Source organism: Mesoplodon bidens, assembly GCF_964165515.1.
Source record: "Mesoplodon bidens genome assembly, chromosome: 3".
Taxonomy (NCBI): domain Eukaryota; kingdom Metazoa; phylum Chordata; class Mammalia; order Artiodactyla; family Ziphiidae; genus Mesoplodon; species Mesoplodon bidens.
The window spans coordinates 151,076,106-151,095,490 of NC_138178.1; the positions used below are offsets into that span (position 1 = coordinate 151,076,106).

The window sequence follows — 19,385 nt, forward strand, 5'->3', positions numbered from 1 at the left end:
ACTCCCTAAACTCAACATCTCTAAAGCTCAGCTCATTGTCTTTCTCCAATACAGCTTTTCTTTCTGACTCTCCTAATTCTGTAACTGGCACCCTCTATTCTCCCAGTGAACTAGGTTTAAAACTTCAGTGATTCTGGACTCAGCTGTCTTCCTTTCTTCAATATTCAAGTTTTATAGATTCTACTTATACAATGCCCTTTTACTCACGTCTCCTTCCCAGTCTCACCACCTTGGTTCTGGGCAGCTCTACTTCCCAACTGGGCTGTGGTAGCACCTGATTGGTCTCACCACAGTTTCAATCCACTTTAATCAGTCCTATACTGATTTAACACTGCTATTAGTACTGCTACATAACTCTTCCTAAGGCGCATCTCTCATCACATGAACCGCCCTCTCATAAATAACCAACACTTCCGTACTATTCCTTGAATAAAGCACAGATTCCTTCATCTGGCATTCAACATTCTCTGCCTACCTTTCCAGCCTTCCTTCCCTGTATCCACTCCCATGTTCTAACTCAGGGTTCTCATTCTGCCTAAATCAATTATAGCTGAAGACCTGGGGTGGTGCTTAAGAACCAGCATTTTCTTTAAAGTTCCTGAGGTGTTGCTATTGAGAACGCCAGGTCTAGAACTTCTTAGTGCTTCCTGAATACTTCCACAATTCCCTGTGTCTGTGCTTTATCTGGAAAGCTCTTTGTCTTCTGTTTTTCCATCAAAGAACAAAGTTCTAACAAAGTACTACGTGTAAATCTCCAACTCTCTCAATAAAAATTGCATTATCAATGGAAATATTTAAATAAGAGATTTAAACAGTGATTATATTGTTGGAAAATAAGCCAGATAAAGAATTAGAATATGCTTAACCAGCCCTAAAGGGTGATATTGCCTGAATACGAATAGAACATAAATGGAAGGTTACAGTGCTGCATCTGGAGTATTATACATCATTCTACGCACTAAAACACTGGCTGGAGATCAACTGGAGAACCAGAAAAAGATTAATTTAATACAACAGAATAAAGGTTACTGACCAAACAGCAGAGATTATGGAATTAGGTATACACTTAACGCATCTAAGGGCAACACTTGAAACAGAGCACAGTACATGTTTGAATATTGGGAAGATTCAAAAACAAAGAACTGGTAGAGGAGGAAGAAGGGTTGTTAGGCAAAAATAGTATAACAGGATGAAATAGAGACTAGAGCGTTTAAGAAGGACGAACAACACCTCTTCCTCTGAGTTAGGGTTTGAAGCCTCCTACAAAAAGTGAGGGATAAAGGACCTTCTTCCTACCTCTAGAGACCTTTAACACAAAATAAACCTCAGGAAATAACCTGTCATGAATCAATCAACCTCGACTACAGGAAATGGGCAAAAGGTATCTGAAGAGGACCCCTCCAATTGCCATCTACCATCTAAACAAATGCACTAAAAAGCAAAGGCCTGGTCCAAATCCACACTACTATCCAACAATTGTTGAGCACCATGTGCCAGGCCCTGGGCTGAGCACTTTATATGCATTACCTCCTTTAATCCTCACCCTACCTCACTTTATAGAGAAAACTAAGGGACAGAGATGTTAAATAACTTGACAAAGATAATGACACAACTCAGATACAAACATAAGGATGTCTGAGTCCAGAGCCCTCCTCTCTTAGTTACTACACTCTAGTGCCCAAACTCTAGATTAGAACTCACAGAAGATGGGGAGGAGTGAAGGGCTCCAGGGTCTCATCAGTATCAATTTAGAACAAAGTAAGTAGCACAGGTTAAGGAGGTGAAAGTCAGGAACTACATCAAGCAATGAAAGCAGAGATGTTGGAAGAAAACAGCAGCAGAGTGGCAAAGTCAGGAGACACCACCCTCTCTTTGTAGTACTCTGCTCAGGCTTCTAACAGTCAGCCGGCCATCGACAGAAAGAAAATGAAGCAACTCCTTTGCTCTTTACCTTCTGCGTTTCCTGAGAAGGGGGCGATCCAGAAGTTCATCTGCAGTGGGTCTCTGCTCAGGGTCCTAAAAAGTATCAGCGGGTTAGTTTTAACTTAAAGGGAACGCGCAAGGGACTTCCTGGTGGTCCAGTGCGTAAGACTCCATGCTCCCAATGCAGGGGACCGGGTTTGATCCCTGGTTGGGGAACTAGATCCTGCATGCATGCTGCAACTAAGAAGTGTGCATGCCCCAACTAAGAATACATGTGCCCCAACTAAGAAGTCCACATGGCGTAATGAAGATCCTGTACGTCACAACGGAGACCTGGTGCAGCCAAAATAAATAAATAAATATTTAAATAAATAAAAGGAATGGGCAAAATGGGATCTAAAGACGTATTTTACTTCCTCTTAGAAGGCTGTAGGTTTGTTATTCAAAGATCACTATATACCATCCTTCTGTTTCAAAAAACCTATTTCTTATGTCACATTCTATGCTTCATGCTCACTATCATCAACACTTATATGTGAATGAGAATGCACCTTCCTCACTTGTTTTAACTGTTAGGGCAGTGGTTCTCAAATTTCAGTATATATAGTACATAAGAATCTCCTGGAGTGCCTGTTACAAGTAAAGATTTCTGGGCTTTATCCACAGAGATTCTGATCCAGTCAGTCTGGGGTGGGGCCCAGGAATCTTCATTTTCTTCTTGTAAAACTCCTCCATCCCCTGGCGATTCTAATGCCTGTGGTTCCTGGACCACCTCTGAATAATGCTGACCTAGAGCTGCACTGCAAGGCAACTGTGACATTCAGAACTGTATACATTCTGCACATTAGGAATTCTAAATTACCTCTATTATTTTATACAATCAATTTTAAAAAATTAATCTTGATCATAAAAAATGGAGCACAAATTTAGATGGTAAATTCATTTCGCAAATTAGTAAAGGAAGAATTTGTTGGCTGAAGCACACAACTATCATGAATTGCCAATGCCTATTCTCCCGGATACAGCCACAAATACATCCTACCCTGGGGAAGTGGATGTGGTTTTGTGCTGGTTCATCTATGCCATACTCCAAACACTGAGGCTGGAAGGGAAAGCACTGAACTGAAATCAATATGTTAAGTCACGCTTACCTGGTCAAGGCATGCATGGACCATTTGGATCAGTTCCAAAGAGTACTGGCTAGAGTCAACTTCCATGGCCCGGATTCCTTGTACAATCTTCACACACAAGTTGAGTGGGTTCTATGAGAAAATGATTATTGTATTGTCCTTGGTTATATAAAGATGACATTATAATCTACTAGTAGGGGCTTTGAGATGTCTGTGACTATCATATAAAGAAATGGCAATAGTTCTGAATTAGGTCTGACTTATTTTTACAACTGTTGGTATATATCAGCAAGAAATGGATAGGGGCGCTTCCCTGGTGGTGCAGTGGTTGAGAGTCCACCTGCCGATGCAGGGGACACGGGTTCGTGCCCCGGTCCAGGAAGATCCCACATGCCGTGGAGCGGCTAGGCCCGTGAGCCATGGCCGCTGAGCCTACGCGTCCGGAGCCTGTGCTCCACAATGTGAGAGGCCACAACAGTGAGAGGCCCGCGTACCGCAAAAAAAAAAAAAAAAAAAAAAAAAAAGAAATGGTTAGGGATGCACTACTGCTGTCAGAGAATGAAGCCAACTGGCCAACATGGAGGTATGACTATGTGACCAATAGAATAATACTCAGAGTATATTATAATCTGACCCTTCAACTGAATCCTAAGAAAAAGGAAAGCAAGGTTAGCTATGCTTCTTGGCTTTAAGTATGTCCTTTGCCAACTAATTTGCCTCCTAATTTATATATCCGAATAATGGTTATACAGGTGATACTCTGCTGTAACAGACAAGGCAATGAATAATAAGTTCATAATGATAAGAAATTATTATAACAGTGCTACCACCACCTTTACTGAGACCAATAGAAACATAAGTTGCACATAAAATGTTTTTTAACCCTTGCAAACACCATGCAAGGTTATCATTACCAATTCAGAGACGTAAAGTAACTTGCCCAAGACTACACGGATAGTAAAAAATGGAGCCATAATTTCAACCAAAGTCTATCTGACCCAAAACTCATTTTCTTCCCACTATGTTATTTAAGAGAATTAGATGATAGATCAGAATAAACTTCAGCACTTAGAAAAATAAACAGGTCTCATAAAAGGCCAAAGAATTCTGCATTATCTTACATTTGCATTTTCATATACATTAGCAGAGCATCTCTATGAGAGGAATATGTATTTTTCCCTTGTTATAGCTAATGAAATAGAGGATTAAAGAGATGAAGTGATTTGCCTAAGTTCTCACATCTGGTTTGTAGAGGATATTGGATGTGAATCCACTTCTGCTACTCAAATTGTGACCCATGGACTAGTAGCATCAGCATCATCTGGGAGTTTGTCAGAAATGCAGAATATCAGGCCCAGCTCCAGACACACTAAAATAGAGTCTGCATTTTAACAAGATGCCCAGGTGATTTCCTATGTATATTAAAGTTTGAGAAGCACTGCTTTATACTGGGCTTAAGAAGAAAAGGAAAGAGCCTTAAAGGGATTTGTTGTTTATAAAACAGTAGCAATCTTTAGTAAGAGTCAGGGTGTAATTTTTCATAAAAAAGATCAAAACACTTTAATGAGTATTATATAACTTGCCTTAGCTTTTATAAAACGATGTAGCTGAAGCCTAAGAAATGAAATGGCTTATCTAAATTGCTGCATCACACAGTCGATCCTAGAGCCAGTTTTAAAATTATAGTCAACAGATTCAAGGACCGTGCTCAAACTACTTGATTATGATTATTTCAGTGGGGAATTCAAGTTGGAAATAAATCTTGTCTATAGAATTTTAGTAATACACTACTAAGCCAGTGCCTGAATACTGGTTATTTTTCCTACAGCTGATTTCTGTTCATGAAATCAGAAGCTCAGGGATAAAGTTGATTCTCTCAACCAAGCTGTACCATTTGCAAGGACAATGCAGGGATAATATATCAACTTACTGTAGCATCAAACGTTCTCTTTAGCGTAAGCAGTTCAAAAATGACACAGCCCACTGCCCAGATATCAGACTTGAAATTGTATTTAACTCCTTGGCAGAGCTCTGGAGACATGTAATATGGAGTTCCCACAAGCTGAACAACAAAGAAAGCAATCAAAGAATAACTTCTTTTCTGAGGTAACTATATTAATATTTCAACAACTGAATTAAATTTCCTAGACCTAGTGACAACAATTACAAAACATTCATCAGCATATCCCAAAATGGTTTTTATGAGATGATGCCACTATGAGGAGAAATCTTATTCCTATCAGATCTCTTGGGCCAATTATAAAGGGACAATCTCTGTGGTAAAGACATATGGTAATTTGGGAGACAGAAAAGCTCTGTGATTCCTGGATCACAGAGGATTTAGGCATTCAAGACCCACTGAAGACTTCACAGACTTCGTAAAAAGCATACTTGGGCTTCCCTGGTGGCGCAGTGGTTGAGAGTCCGCCTGCCGATGCAGGGGACACGAGTTCGTGCCCCGGTCCGGGAAGATCCCACATGCCACGGAGCGGCTGGGCCCGTGAGCCATGGCCGCTGAGCCTATGTGTCCGGAGCCTGTGCTCCGCAAGGGGAGAGGCCACAACAGTGAGAGGCCCGCGTAACAAAAAAAAAAAAAAAAAAAGCATACTTGGTAAAAGTTCACTAATGGAAAAAAAAAAACTGGTAGTGGGGAGATGGTAATTGAATAAACAGGTTAAAAGTTCTAACTGAAACGCATAGTAGTGAAACTTTGTAAATGGCTCAATTTAACATTTGCAATACTAACACAGCTAGTGAATTTCTTCCAAATTTAAAAAGATCTTCTGAGTTCAAGAATGTGTTGGAAGGAAAAAAATGCCCTGAATGGAGGTCATGCCTCTCCCAAGATGAGAGACAATGAGTACCCTGGAAATTCTAATAAAACTGACAGCCATCTTTCATCAGCAAGGCAGTTTTTCAGATGGCTTACATGGCATTTATAAATTTTCATATCGTTCCTTCTTTGCATTTAACTGGGTTAAAAAAGTTAAATCTTGGCTTTATCGGATTACTCTTGATGAGAAAAATCCATGCAACAATATGACTACTTCCTCAGAAACTCAATATGGCACCCTCATACAAGCAAACTGAGTCCCTGAAGCTGACTCCCAACCTTGGCTATCAGTATCCTTGGATGTTTCTAGATTGCTTGCAGGCACATCTCAACATTATCAAAAATAATCATGAGGACAAAATTAATTTTATTAGTTTACATTTTCAAGTTCTTTTAAAGACAAAGCATTGTGAAACCAGAAGAGTAATAATTGGGTTTTATAAGTCCTAAAAGGATCAGATCACTGTGTTTAAAGATCAGCTTATGCCTACTCTTTACAAATGGTCTTTCATAGGATCAGGTTAGAAGGGAGCTCTGCAGTTCAGACTGTGTACCATATTAAAGATGAGATTGTTCTCTGGGCATCAGCCTTTATTTGTAATATAGGGTTTCTGAACCAGAAAAAACTCAAAGGAAACACAAGAGATGTCTAACACCCTAAGAACAAACATTAAATGAGAGATAAAGTGAAATCTACTAAAGATCCTAGTCTGGAAAAAATGGTGAGGTATTTTATTGCTTTTAGAAAAGTCTCTAGTCAGTGCTGGAAAGGCCAATGATGTCAGAGCTGTTATGTGGACAATGGCGCTTGAAAAAACACCTGAGCATGTAAATAACTGTTAGTGGGTCCAGGAAAAAGACTCCTGAAGGCTTGCTTTATAAGTATGGAGAACTTGTAAAAATATTGAGAGAAGTGTGCAAAATTCAGGGGGTACAGTTATATCTCACAGTGCAGGAAAGGAAAAGAAAAAAAAACTACGTCAGGGGGAATTCCCTGGCGGCCCAGTGATTAGGACTTTGCTTAAGATCCCACATGCCGCAGAGCGCCACCAAAAACCAAAACAAAACAAACCCAACCAAGTCAAGGATAACTTACCGTCTCAGCCATGGAATACTCAGAATTAAGTTTCTTTGCTAGGCCATAATCTCCAAGTTTTATCAGGTTTGCTTTGGTCAGAAAAATATTTAATGTCTTTATATCTCTGAAAAAAAAAAAGATGCTGTATATTAAACCCATATACTCAACTATTTTATCTCATTTATCTCTATTTTATCTCATCCCCCTTCCTGCCCAAAATTAGTACAAAATAAAAAGAGTGTGTTACCACTGCTCAGGTTGTTACGGGATCCCAAAGAGTGGCCATCACGTTCTCATACATTTTAACATTGAGAGGGGACTTGGGGGAGTGGAGGCAGAGAACTAACTTCATCCTCCATGGTTTCGCAGCACAGGCATGTCCCCCAGAACACTGAAGTCGTTAGGAAAAGTTGAGAGGGTCCGACGAAAAAAACAAAAAAGGTGCCCTAGGTAATCATAATTCCTATGAGGTGTACTGCCTCTTCAATGAACACCTGTGCCTTGAAATAAGTGATTATCAAGGCAATTTTAACACTTGGTTGGTGCCAAAGTTTCAAGTTTGTTAAGGCAAGAGAACAGAAGAGACAGCACATCCCAGCAGCAAAATGGTTAGAGGCTTCACCTAAATAACATCACTGTCTATCTTTCTGAAGATGAACTGACCGTAAGTAACACAAATAAACTGTGTCTAGTCCATACTCTGGCTTCCCGTACTGAAAGATGTGAAAAAAACAGAACAATATTCTTTGTAATTGTCGAAAAGAAAGTAACAGTAGACAACTGGAGCCACTCGACGGCTATCAAGAAATATATGGACAAACCAATCAAAAGGGAAATGCTAGTGTATTAACATTAATCTCTAACAATGGTCCATGACTCACTTAAGCAGGGTATAATGACGTGGAAATGTTCTTATAATGGTTCTCTCCTATAGCTAGAAGTGGATAGAAAGCTGTTTCCCCCGGCCAAAGCTCTGGTAAAACTGCATAATTAATTGTACAAAATGAATAAGCTTTTTACTTAAATTGTTTATTTATTTAGTTATTTTTGGCTGCGTTGTCTTCGTTGCTGCATGCGAGCTTTCTCTAGTTGTGGTGAGCAGGGGCTACTCTTTGTTGCGGTGCACGAGCTTCTCATTGCGGTGGCTTCTCCTGTTGAGAAGCACGGGCTCTAGGTGCGTGGGCTTCAGTAGTTGTGGCACGTGGGCTCAGCAGTTGTGGCTCACGGGTTCTAGAGTGCAGGCTCAGTAGTTGTGGCACACGGGCTTAGCTGCTCCGTGGCATGTGGGATCTTCCCGGACCATGGCTTGAACCTCCCCAGCACTGGCAGGCGGATTCTTAACTGCTGAGCCACCAGGGAAGCCCTTTTTACTTAAATTAAAAGACTTAATTATAAAATTAAAAACAATTGCCCATTTTATTGCTCAGAGAAAACATTTACTATGAGTTCCAACCAATCTAATACCACTTTTATAGTGGCTTTCTAGGCTTTACTGATGAATTAATGAACTCACCTCTAAAATACTTCTTAAAGAGATGACTGAGCAGTACTTAGCTATTGAGGAGATTCTTCCTAGATCACAGTTTAACTTTAGGAAGTGAAGATAATGCCCCTCATTACTCACTGTTGCCTTCCTAAATTATATCAACGGAAAAGCCTTGACTGCTTAATCAAGAAAATAATAGTGCTGATGGGAGGTACCCAAGGTGAGGGTTGGATTGGTGGAAAGGAATACATCCCACATTCTTTCACTCATTACCTATGAAGGATTCCAGCTTTATGGATACAGCTCACTGCTGAAACAATCTGAAATAGGTACCATAACACCATCTGCAGAGAAAAAATAAATTATACTTGGACTGGAAACAAACCAAAAAAACCATATAAATAAACACACACACTCGAACACACAAAACAAAGCTGCAACCAGAGGTTATGATTCAACATGACTTGACATTTCTTGCTTGTAGGTTGAGTAGGCAAAGAAAAGTGGTAGGGGTTTAAAAGAAAAAAAAAAAGCAGATCATTATAAAATAGTTCCAATATTGTTATACAGTATGATGAAGCAGACTTGTGGAAAGAAATCCAGGAAGAATGCAAAGGTATAGAAAACTGGGCATACCAGTATGTAGTAACAGAACCAGGAAAGAAAGGTCATAGAGAATCATGATGTGGAGGTAAACCATTTAGGAAGCAGCTATAGACAGCTTCCTTGTTAGAGGTTTCCTTTCTCATGAATATCAATCAGAGCCTGGAAGGAGTCTGAATAAAAGGAAAAAAACACTCTTCATTGTTGTAAGAGTAAATACAGAACTAGAATGCAAGAATCACAACATTACAATTCTAGCTTCCTTCCACAGAAATATGAATTACCTCTTCCTCAAACAACTTGTCCTTCTGACGAAGGATTTTGTCATACAGGTTCCCTCCTGCAATAAAACAAGAAACAGGTTTGAATTGCTTAATAGAGATCAACGCTCCTAGGGTTTTAACAAGTGCCACAGTAAGTGAAGGATTCTGCTTCCTCTTAAAAGATACCCCTTCTTCCTTCTCAGCTCTTGGGTACATGGGTACAAAACTCTTCCCATCTGTCAAGGACTATACCTGAAATATTCTTCAGAGATTCCCCTCCCTAACAGAAGAGACTCAATACGAAAACGGGAAGTACAGCATTTTTAGAAAAGATGAGAGTAAAGACACTTTCTATAGTACCCTAATTTATAAAATTACTTTAAAAGTCTTCAAAATCCGATGATTTTCTTTTCCAAAACTCCTTTTAAAGGAATCTGCAATATTTTGGTAACAACTCTCTCAGTGTGACTATTAGAACTTTTGGGTTACAGCTGTAATGTGATGTTTTGTATATACAGGTGTATATCATCAACTTCTTTTTCTTTCCACTTCACACTGAAAAAGTTTCCCAAAATTTAGGGTAGACTCTAGATTGTTTCCAATCATTACTCCCTTTACTAACTCCTTCCTGCAGAGTAAGTCTGAATTTGCCTCTCCCTTTCATTATCAAGTAATACAGACTGCAAATGATGATGGTTCATTTTATTTCCTACCTGCAGCTGTAACTTACACCGTAGTCCTGGTTAAGTTTCACAACTTTTTTTCCCCTTGCAATTTAGTAACTCAGAGTTTCAATAAATACACCATTCGTTCTAGTTCCTCCTAACCACAAAGGAAGTTAGCTACTTGAGGCTTCTGCTACTTCAAAAATTTCTAATATAATCTCATACATTTAGGGTTGAACATAGGAACAATCATGGTACACAAGAATCTAGGAAGAAAGAAGTCTAGGAGCTTTCTCTAAAGAGATTTAAGTGAAGAATATGCTGGGACCTCCTTAGCATGCAGCTCAAGAAAGGGCTTTGGGGGTTCTCTTATGTAATAAGGATAATAGCTTGTACAGTATTTATCAAAAATTTGCTACATATCAAGTACTATGCTAGGAGCTTTACATATTCATTTCATACAACAACCCTAGGAAGTAACTATTGCTTATCATCAAGCTCACTGAAGATAAGGAGGCTGAGGCACAGAGAGGTTAAGTTGCTCATGCAAGATACAGAGCTAAAAAGCAGTGAAGCTTAGGATATGCGTTCAGGGTCTATTTTCTTAACAAACAGGCTATACTGCTATTTTACAAGCAAAAGTGTTCAAAGAAATCATTTTCATTTTCAGTCAGCTATGATCTTTGGACCACTTTTCAACAGGATGGCTTTAGCTGAAGTCAATATAAATAAATATTACCTACAAGATTTCATTATATATCAAGCCATTTCATTATATATTATATCAAGTGTCAAACCATGCTATGTCTCTAATGCCTGATTAATGTCATGTCATAAGGAAAAAACCTTGAAAAATGAATGCAAAATTCAACTGAACAAGTAATTTGAAGATGGAATTATCATCACAAAGGAGAATTTGAGTATGCAGGGGAAAAACCCCTCCCCTCATTTTGTAGATCATTTCAAAACTCTCCAGGGCCTGAACCATTTCTCTTAAACTCTAGAAATCCATTTAAAGTTCTTATTCTTTGTATGTGTATCTCCTTTTTCTCTCCCTCTTAAGGTAAGTACAAGCACAAGAGTGTCTCACTGGAGGAAGTCTCACTGAATGCTACCTTACCATTACAATATTCCAGCTCAATCAGCAGGGTGGTGTTGTCCATGAAGTGATTGTAGTAGGCAATAATGTTGTCATGCTGCAGCAGCGCCAGAATAACAATCTCATTCAAGGCATCACGACGTTCCTTCTCAGACAGTCGGGTCAAATCAACTTCCTTCCACACGACCAGTGAGTCATCCTGTAACACAGTAATAGAGCTATCGTGCTTTCCTCGCGCCTGGCAGAGAATGAATCCACACCCGGATCTGTAAGCCTAGGAAGAAAACTTCCTAGACTGAATCCTTTTTTTCCTTTAAACATGAACAGACTTTAAAAAGGTTCTGCATACAACCAAGCATCATAATTTACTGCAGGCCTGGGAAAGCATTAAGATGCTGTTATATTGTTTCTACACTTAATTTACATGATGTCAATTCCAGGTAAAAAATATGGGATGGAGGTAGGTCTCAAAAGATTCTATTGAGGGACATTATGAAAGACTGCTAGTCATGATGAGGATTGTATTGGAGAAATAGAGAGCTGGAAAATGGTTACCTATGGCTGACCACAGTTTCTTGTAAAATAGAAATGTTAAAATTGCCTCTCATTTTATAAATTTAGATTTCTCTAATGATTTTCATTTATCCTTTCTGGATAAGAATAAGCCAGGTCTAAGGGCTCTGAGTTCACCTTCCTCACCCTGTCCCATTCTGCAACTCTGTTTCTACTGTCATTTTTATGTTATCATGCTTTCCTCTATTCATGAAGACTTACCTGTGGATCCCAATATTCACTCCATTTTATAACATCTCTAATTCTTTACAGATACTGCTCCCCAGCTCAGGAGCATCCCCACCTAAATAACCCTCCCTATCCTTTAGAATGGCTTCGTTAGGCCTTTGAAACTTTGGGGGAAGATCAATGAACCTTCCACTGTGCATTTCCTTAACTTTCAGAGCTCATACACTAAAATATTTGTCCATTCTTTGCCCCTTATATACACATACAACTTAAATGTTATTTGCTACTAACAAGATTAACATGTCTTCCCAACGAAATATACGCTTCTTGAGGGAAAGGGCTGCTTCTAATTAAACCCTTGTAAATTCACAGATGTAATAAACATTTGGTGTTATGGATAATACTGTGCAATTTTAGGGAAAGTGCAATCAAACTTAAAACAACCTTGGTAATCAAGTTCAACATGATAATAATGGAAAGGCATGGACAAGGAGATGTGAAACTCCATTCTAGCCCAGGATTTGCTTCTAATTTAAGTGGGCAAGTCCTTAAATATACTATCTTAGTTTCTTTAACTATAAAATAGGAATACCAAAGCTCATCTCCTCATTCTCATATTTTGAGTACAAATAAGAAAACAGAATACTAACAGTAACTCTAACCTTATACATTAATCTTGCAACCACCTCTCTCCTCCTCCATCTTTTAGCCTTAAAAGTACCTTGGAACACACACCAGAACTGCAGACAGATAGCACTGATAGATCAAACACCTTCAGCAACCCCAGCAAGTTCTCATTGATGCTTACCTATTCTAAAACTAGAGTTTTAAGACTTTAGTGATCAAACCCTGTTTCCGATTAGTTTTTGGAAGTAGACTCCCCAGTATAGGGTTTTAATCAGTATATATTCTGAACTTGAGGGTCAGTAATCCACAAATCTCTTCAAAGGATTTGTGTGTGTGCAGTAGTGGACTGCGGGGAGGGTATGTTTACATTAGATTCTCAAAGGAGTCCTGTCCCTCCCAAAGTTAAGAACTAACGGCTTAGAATATACCAAAATAAAAAAGTATTTCCCACGAATAAACGCTGCTGGATAATCACTGAAGAAACTAACACGCTAAAATCTTCCCTATGATCTTCAAGAAAAATCTCCAACTGAGTGTTCATATCTGAACATAAAGATATGGCAAAGGCAGGGGAGCTGCCACGGATGTGGGAATTTTGAAGCTATCCCCTCCTCTCCACCTCGACCTTGGAGAGCTGTACGGCACAACAGGAAGGAAGTTTTGACAATACCTCACATTCATAAACTACTTTAATTTACAGTTTGCAAAGTATCTTTGTTCGATTCTCAAAATAACCTTAAAAAGTAAATATTACGTTTAAGGTATGTAGCTATCACTAACTCCAATTTACAGATGGGGAAACTAAGGCTCAGAGAAGGTTCAATGACTTGTTCAGTTGCCTGATTTAAAAAACGACCAGTCAGTAAAACCAGTTCTCTAACGAACTCCTAGTGCAGGAATGTTGAACAAGTGATGAAGACCCCGAGACAGATACCCTGCGGGGCCCCAACACTAAGCGAGGACGACGAGCAGGGAGAGCAGGGCCGCGCAGGCGGGGCGGGGGCGGCCGGAGCCGGGGGCCGCTACCTCGGTGCGGCGGTACAGCGTGGCCTCCCCGAAGGCGCCGCGGCCCAGGATGCGGATGGGGATGTAGTGCAGCTCCTCCTGCTCCGCCGCGCCGCCGCCGGCTCGGGGCACCGGACCAGAGCTGGGCCCCGGGCCCGAGTCCCCGCCACCCCCGGACTCGCTCCCAAACTCCGAGTTGAGGGAATCGCAATGTCGCTCGTATTCGCCCAGCACCGACATGGCGGCGGCCGCGGGACCCGCCTGCGTGTCCCGGGCGGCGCTGCGCCTCTCCCGCTTCAGACGCCAGCCCGCGGCCCCGTCAGCCCAGCCACCCCGCCGCCCAGCGAGGCTCCATGGCAGGTCCTTCCCCCTTGACCCGGAAGCAGTTCTGAGTGCTTCCGGCCCGGCGGGGTTTCCTTCGCTTTCTCTGGTCGCTCGTTTAGCCTAGCGGCGAGGCTGCTTTTCCTCCAGGCGGTCTGGGAAAGCCAGGCCTCCGGCGAGGGTGGCGGCGCCTGGTGGAGACCGTGTGGAGACCAGTGGCTCTGGCGGGGGCAAGGGCGTCATCGACGGGTCTGCAGATCCCTCCCCTGATTGCTGGCCAGGTTCCCAGTTTTTTTTTTTTTTTTTAATAGATCTTTATTGGAGTGTAACTGCTTCACAATACTGCGCTAGCCTCTGTCGCACAACAAAGTGAATCAGCCACATGCACGCATACATCCCCATGTCCCCTCCCTCTTGATCCTCCCTCCCACCCTCCCTATCCCACACCTCTAGATCGTCGCAAAGCACCCAGCTGATCTCCCTGTGCTATGCAGCTGCTTCCCACTATCTTATCTATTTTACATCTGGTTGCGTATATATGTCCATGCTACTTACCCTCCTCCTACGTCCTCAAGTCCATTCTCTATGTCTACGTCTTTATTCCTGCCCTGCCACTAGTTTCATCAGTACCATTTTTTTCTTTTTTTAGATTCCATATATATGCATTAGCTACGGTATTTGTTTTTCTCTTTCTGACTTCACTCTGTATGACAGACTCTAGGCTCAGACAGTTTCGATGTCCAGAGGTCATCCAGTCTCTATGGGCGCCAGGCCTATCTCAAGGGCAGTGACTGGGGAAACAGTCCCTTCCAACATCGCACAGCGCTCTTTGTTTAGTAAGCAATTTATACCTTTTCCCTTCAATTTATATCTTTTTCCCCCCCAGCGGAAATACTTGCCTCCTGTCATCTCAGTCAGTGGGCCCAGATGTTTCTTCCAGACCTACCCAAGACTACGCTGGGTCCCTCCATCTTCCACATAACTTCAAGAATATTTTAAGTCAACTCTCCTGACCCTCTCTTTCCAGATTTCACATTCTCCTTCTACGTGTCTTTCCAAATCTTTGACCAACTGACCTCATGCAACATTCTTTGCGCACTAAGTGCCAGATACTGTATTTGGAGGTGGGGAATCTGCAAAGGGTGCTCCCCGCCCTCAAGTCACTAAAAGAATTGCAATACAGTGGAAAAACATGTGCCATCAGTTATGTGACCTTGGGCAACTTTACATCTCCAAGGTTATTATTATTTTTTTTTTTGCGGCACGCGGGCCTCTCACTGTCGTGGCCTCTCCTGCTGCGGAGCACAGGCTCCGGACGCGCGGGCTCAGCAGCCATGGCTCACGGGCCCAGCCGCTCCGCAGCATGTGGGATCCTCCCGGACCGGGGCACGAACCCGCGTCCCCTGCATCGGCAGGCAATCTCAACCACTGCGCCACCAGGGAGGCCCTCCAAGTTTACTTTTTCATCGTAAAATTGTGGGAATATATCCTACAGAGATAACAACTAACATTTATTGTTATGTTCCTGGCACTATGCTAAAGGTTTTCTTGGGACTTCCCTGGTGGTCCAGTGTGTAAGACTCCCCGCTCATAATGCAGGGGGCTTGGGTTCAGTCCCTGGTGGGGGAACTAGATGCCACATGCATGCTGCAACTGAGAAGCCCACGTGCTGCAACTAAGAAAGATCCGGCATGCCACAACTAAAACATGCTGCAACAAAGATCCCACGTGCTGCAACTAAGACCCGGACCCAGCCTAAATAAATAAATACTAAAAAAAAATAAAGGTTTTCTTTCTATGTATAATCCCATTTAATCCTCATAGTATTCCCATTCTACAAAAGGAACTGAGAGAGAAGGGTTAAGTAACCTGCTCTGTGTTACATAGGTAGTGAGGGGAGCTGGGAGTCAAACCCAGCAACATGGCTCCAGATGTCTTTCAGAGAGCAGGATGTTTGGGGGCTAAGAGAAGGCAATGTGGCCGGCGGCCACGGCATGTGTGGGGTAGAAGCAGAAGACAAGGCCTCAAATGTTTATTTAGAGAATTTGGCTTTCCCTGTGGGCAATGGAAAATATTGGAGATTTTTAAGCAGGGGAGTATATGATTTGTGTGACTATATGTCCTGATTTGCTGGGTGATGTGATGTCCCAATTTATACCTCCCCCCACCCCCACATAATTAGTAAGTCTTCTTTTGCTCATGTGCCCAGCACAGGCAAAAACCAATATGATCACCTTTCATGGACCAAAGCTATACTTTACAAAGAACTCTGATGACAATATGCAAGACAAAGACTGGAGGCCAGGAGACGCGCTGAGGTACTATCACTGTGAGTGGAAAAGGGGCCCAGATTTAAGAAATCCATCTGAGGAACATTTAGAACTTTGTGCTCAGTTAGGATATGGTTGGTGAGGCAAATCTGAGTCCAGGAGGCTCACATCTAGGTTTTTAGGTGGATAGTGACAGCAAATACAGGAGGAAGAGAATTGGTAGAATGCGGTGAAGGGTATGAGAGCTAATGAGCTAATGACCTTTCTAGAGTTCATCAATGTTCCTTTTAAAGTATGATATGCTACACTCTGTATAACCTTCCACATTGGGTCTGAATAGGAGGGTACAAGGGACTTCTGCCTTCCCTGATCTGGATCCATTTTTTCTATTATTGTACCAGACTTCATGATGATCTATCTACTTACGCTGTGCTTGTATTTAACCAAACCTCTCTTTTTCACAGCCAATCTGATGCAAAGTAACACAGCTCTCCCACCAGATCACACCACTCCTTATTTTCTTCAAAATGTTTATCTATAAAATTGATGTCTTGTTTGTTTACTTTATTGATTATCACCATTCATTGGAATATAAGCTCCATGAGAGCCTGGATTTTGCTCTCTTGTTCACAACTATGTATCATCAGTGCCTAGAAAAGTGCTTGACATTATAGGCCTAAAAATTATTTGTTGAAAGAATATCAGGTCGTTATTATTTCATACATATATAACAGTTTTTAAACCAAAATGCAAGACTGACTGACTGATAACCCCTGTTAAGTTTTTTGTTGGTTTCATTCCGGGGTTCTTAGATTGTACAGATAGTTTTCAACTTCTAATTCATTCATCCAACAAACACTGAGTACGAACTTGTGTCAGGTGCTGGGTTACAAGAGAACAAAATAAACATGGTTCCTACTCTCCTGGAGCTTACAATCCATATAACAGACAAATAAACAGGCAATTACAACCATATATAAGTGCTATTAAAAGGAAAGTACAATCTTCTAGAAAGGTATTTAGGAGGGGCACCCTTCCAAGCCAAACTAGCTGGGTTAGTGAAGGCTTCCTGAAGGAATATCCAAAATGTTAAGTCAGTGGTGGCTAAAGAAAGTACGGAGATCATGCTGGAGAGAGGACATTCCATCTACCTCCTCCTATTAATTAGAAGGCACTTTGAGTGAGGATAGGTATTGCTTCTTATTTATCTGGGTCTACTCCAGAGTTTAGTTCAGCACATTAAATAGAATAGATGATCAATAAATGATTTTTGAGTTGAATGGAAAAAACAATTACGTATAGCTAGAAGTGCTGACTTTCATTCAGAGGAGCTGAGTAGGTTTCAGCCAAAGCTTAAAAATTCACTTTTCTGGCATCTTTGCAATATGGAACTAGACAGTTTTCTATAATTTGGTTAGCCTGATATTATGTTCTAGTTATAATGCATAGACAAAAAGCTTAACAAATGTCCTGTTCCATCTTAGAGAATATAAAACAGAAACTCAAGTTCAGCACTTCATTGTACTAGATATAAATGAAACTAAATATCTGACTTTTGAATATTCTTAAGTAAGTCCAGAAATACTCACCATTTTAAAGGTATAACTGATTTTAAAGTGCTTCTGGTAAAAAACAGTATTTCCATTTTATATTTTAACAAGTGAATAGTTAGGATGCTATATAGCAGAAGTTCTCACTTGTGAATGGATGATTCCCAGGGGCCATAGAGTTACTGGTAATATTAAAGAAACTACCAAAGTACTTAGCAAAGTCTATAGCTTTACTGTCCAATGTGGTAGCCACTAGCTACATGAAACTACTGAGCACTTGAATTGTGGCTAGTCTGAAGTAAGACGTGTTGTAGCCGTAAAATGCACACCAGATTTCAAAGACTTTATATGGAACAAAGAATGTTAGATATCTCAGTCATTTTTACATTTTCATATTGAATTTTATGTTGACATTCTATTTTGGATATATTAGACTTAATGTATTATTAATTTCACAATATTTACAATAACCAGGACATGGAAGCAACCTAAATGTCCATTAACAGATGAATGGATGAAGATGTGGTACATATATACAATGGAATATTACTCAGCCATCAAAAAGGACGAGATAATGCCATCTGCAGTGACATGGATGGACCTAGAGATTGTCGTACTTTTAAAAAATATTTATTTATTTATTTATTTATTTATTTATGCATGCCGTGCCAGGTCTTAGTTGCGGCATGCAGGCTTCTTAGTTGTGGCACGTGGACTCTTAGTTGCAGCATGCATGTGGGATCTAGTTCCCTGACCAGGGATTGAACCCGGGCCCCCTGCATTGGGAGCACAGAGTCTTACCCACTGGACCACCAGGGAAGTCCCGAGATTGTCATACTGAGTGAAGTAAGTCAGACAGAGAAAGATAAATATATGATATCACTTATATGTGGAATCTAAAAAAATGGTACAAATGAACTTATTTACAAAACAGAAATAGAGTCACAGATGTAGAAAACAAACTTATGGTTACCAAGGGGGAAAGGGATAAATTGGGAGATTGGGATTGACATGTACACACTACTATATATAAAATATCAATATATAACTAATGAGAACCTACTGTATAGCACAGGGAACTCTACTCAATACCCTGTAATGATCTATATGGGAAAAGCAGCTAAAAAAGAATGGATATATGTATGGGTATAACTGATTCACTTTGTTGTACAGCAGAAAAACACAACATTGTAAATCAACTATACTCCAATAAAAATTATTTAAAAAATAAAAGAAAATAAATTTCAACTGTTTTTTTTTACTTTTTAAATGTGGTACTAGAAAAATTCATATTATTCATGGGGCTCATGCTATATGAGATATCATTGTAGCAGACTGAATAGCTAATAATTTGTAGAACATGTACAACCATTTAACATATATACTGTTGAGACAATTAAATTTAAATTCACTTACACATTTTGCTGAATTCATTCACTATTTATGTTCTATAAAATATCAGTAAGAAATAAGACATTTTTGATGTTAAAGTATTTACACTTAAATGTTGGGAACCACTACTTTATAAACTACAGATTCATTCACATAATTTATTAACTGTTTTTTGGGGAAATGGAGGTAGAGGGTAAATAAGAGGCCAGCTAGTCAATGTGTAAAGCACTTCAGGTTGACTCTTAAAAAGAAGCTTTATGGGGCTTCCCTGGTGGTGCAGTGGTTAAGAAACTGCCTGCCAATGCAGGGCACACGGGTTCGAGACCTGGTCTGGGAAGATCCCACATGCCGCAGAGCAACTAAGCCCGTGTGCCACAACTACTGAGCCTGCGCTCTAGA

General features: G+C 40.6%; 1 protein-coding gene across 2 annotated transcripts in view; it reads right to left on the reverse strand.

The window, feature by feature from the left end:
- Positions 1–13,850, reverse strand: part of NEK9 (NIMA related kinase 9) — a 39,161-nt gene extending 25,311 nt beyond the window's left edge. For both annotated transcript variants that reach the window (XM_081228362.1, XM_081228361.1), the window contains exons 1-8: positions 13,475–13,850; positions 11,102–11,279; positions 9,338–9,393; positions 8,724–8,794; positions 6,983–7,088; positions 4,984–5,115; positions 3,075–3,185; positions 1,952–2,016 (exon numbers count right to left, since the gene is read on the reverse strand). In XM_081228362.1, coding sequence (XP_081084488.1) covers positions 1,952–2,016; positions 3,075–3,185; positions 4,984–5,115; positions 6,983–7,088; positions 8,724–8,794; positions 9,338–9,393; positions 11,102–11,279; positions 13,475–13,693 — 938 coding nt within the window. In that variant the 5' untranslated portion in view covers positions 13,694–13,850. The remainder of the gene's footprint in view (positions 1–1,951; positions 2,017–3,074; positions 3,186–4,983; positions 5,116–6,982; positions 7,089–8,723; positions 8,795–9,337; positions 9,394–11,101; positions 11,280–13,474) is intronic.
- Positions 13,851–19,385: the final 5,535 nt, after the last annotated feature.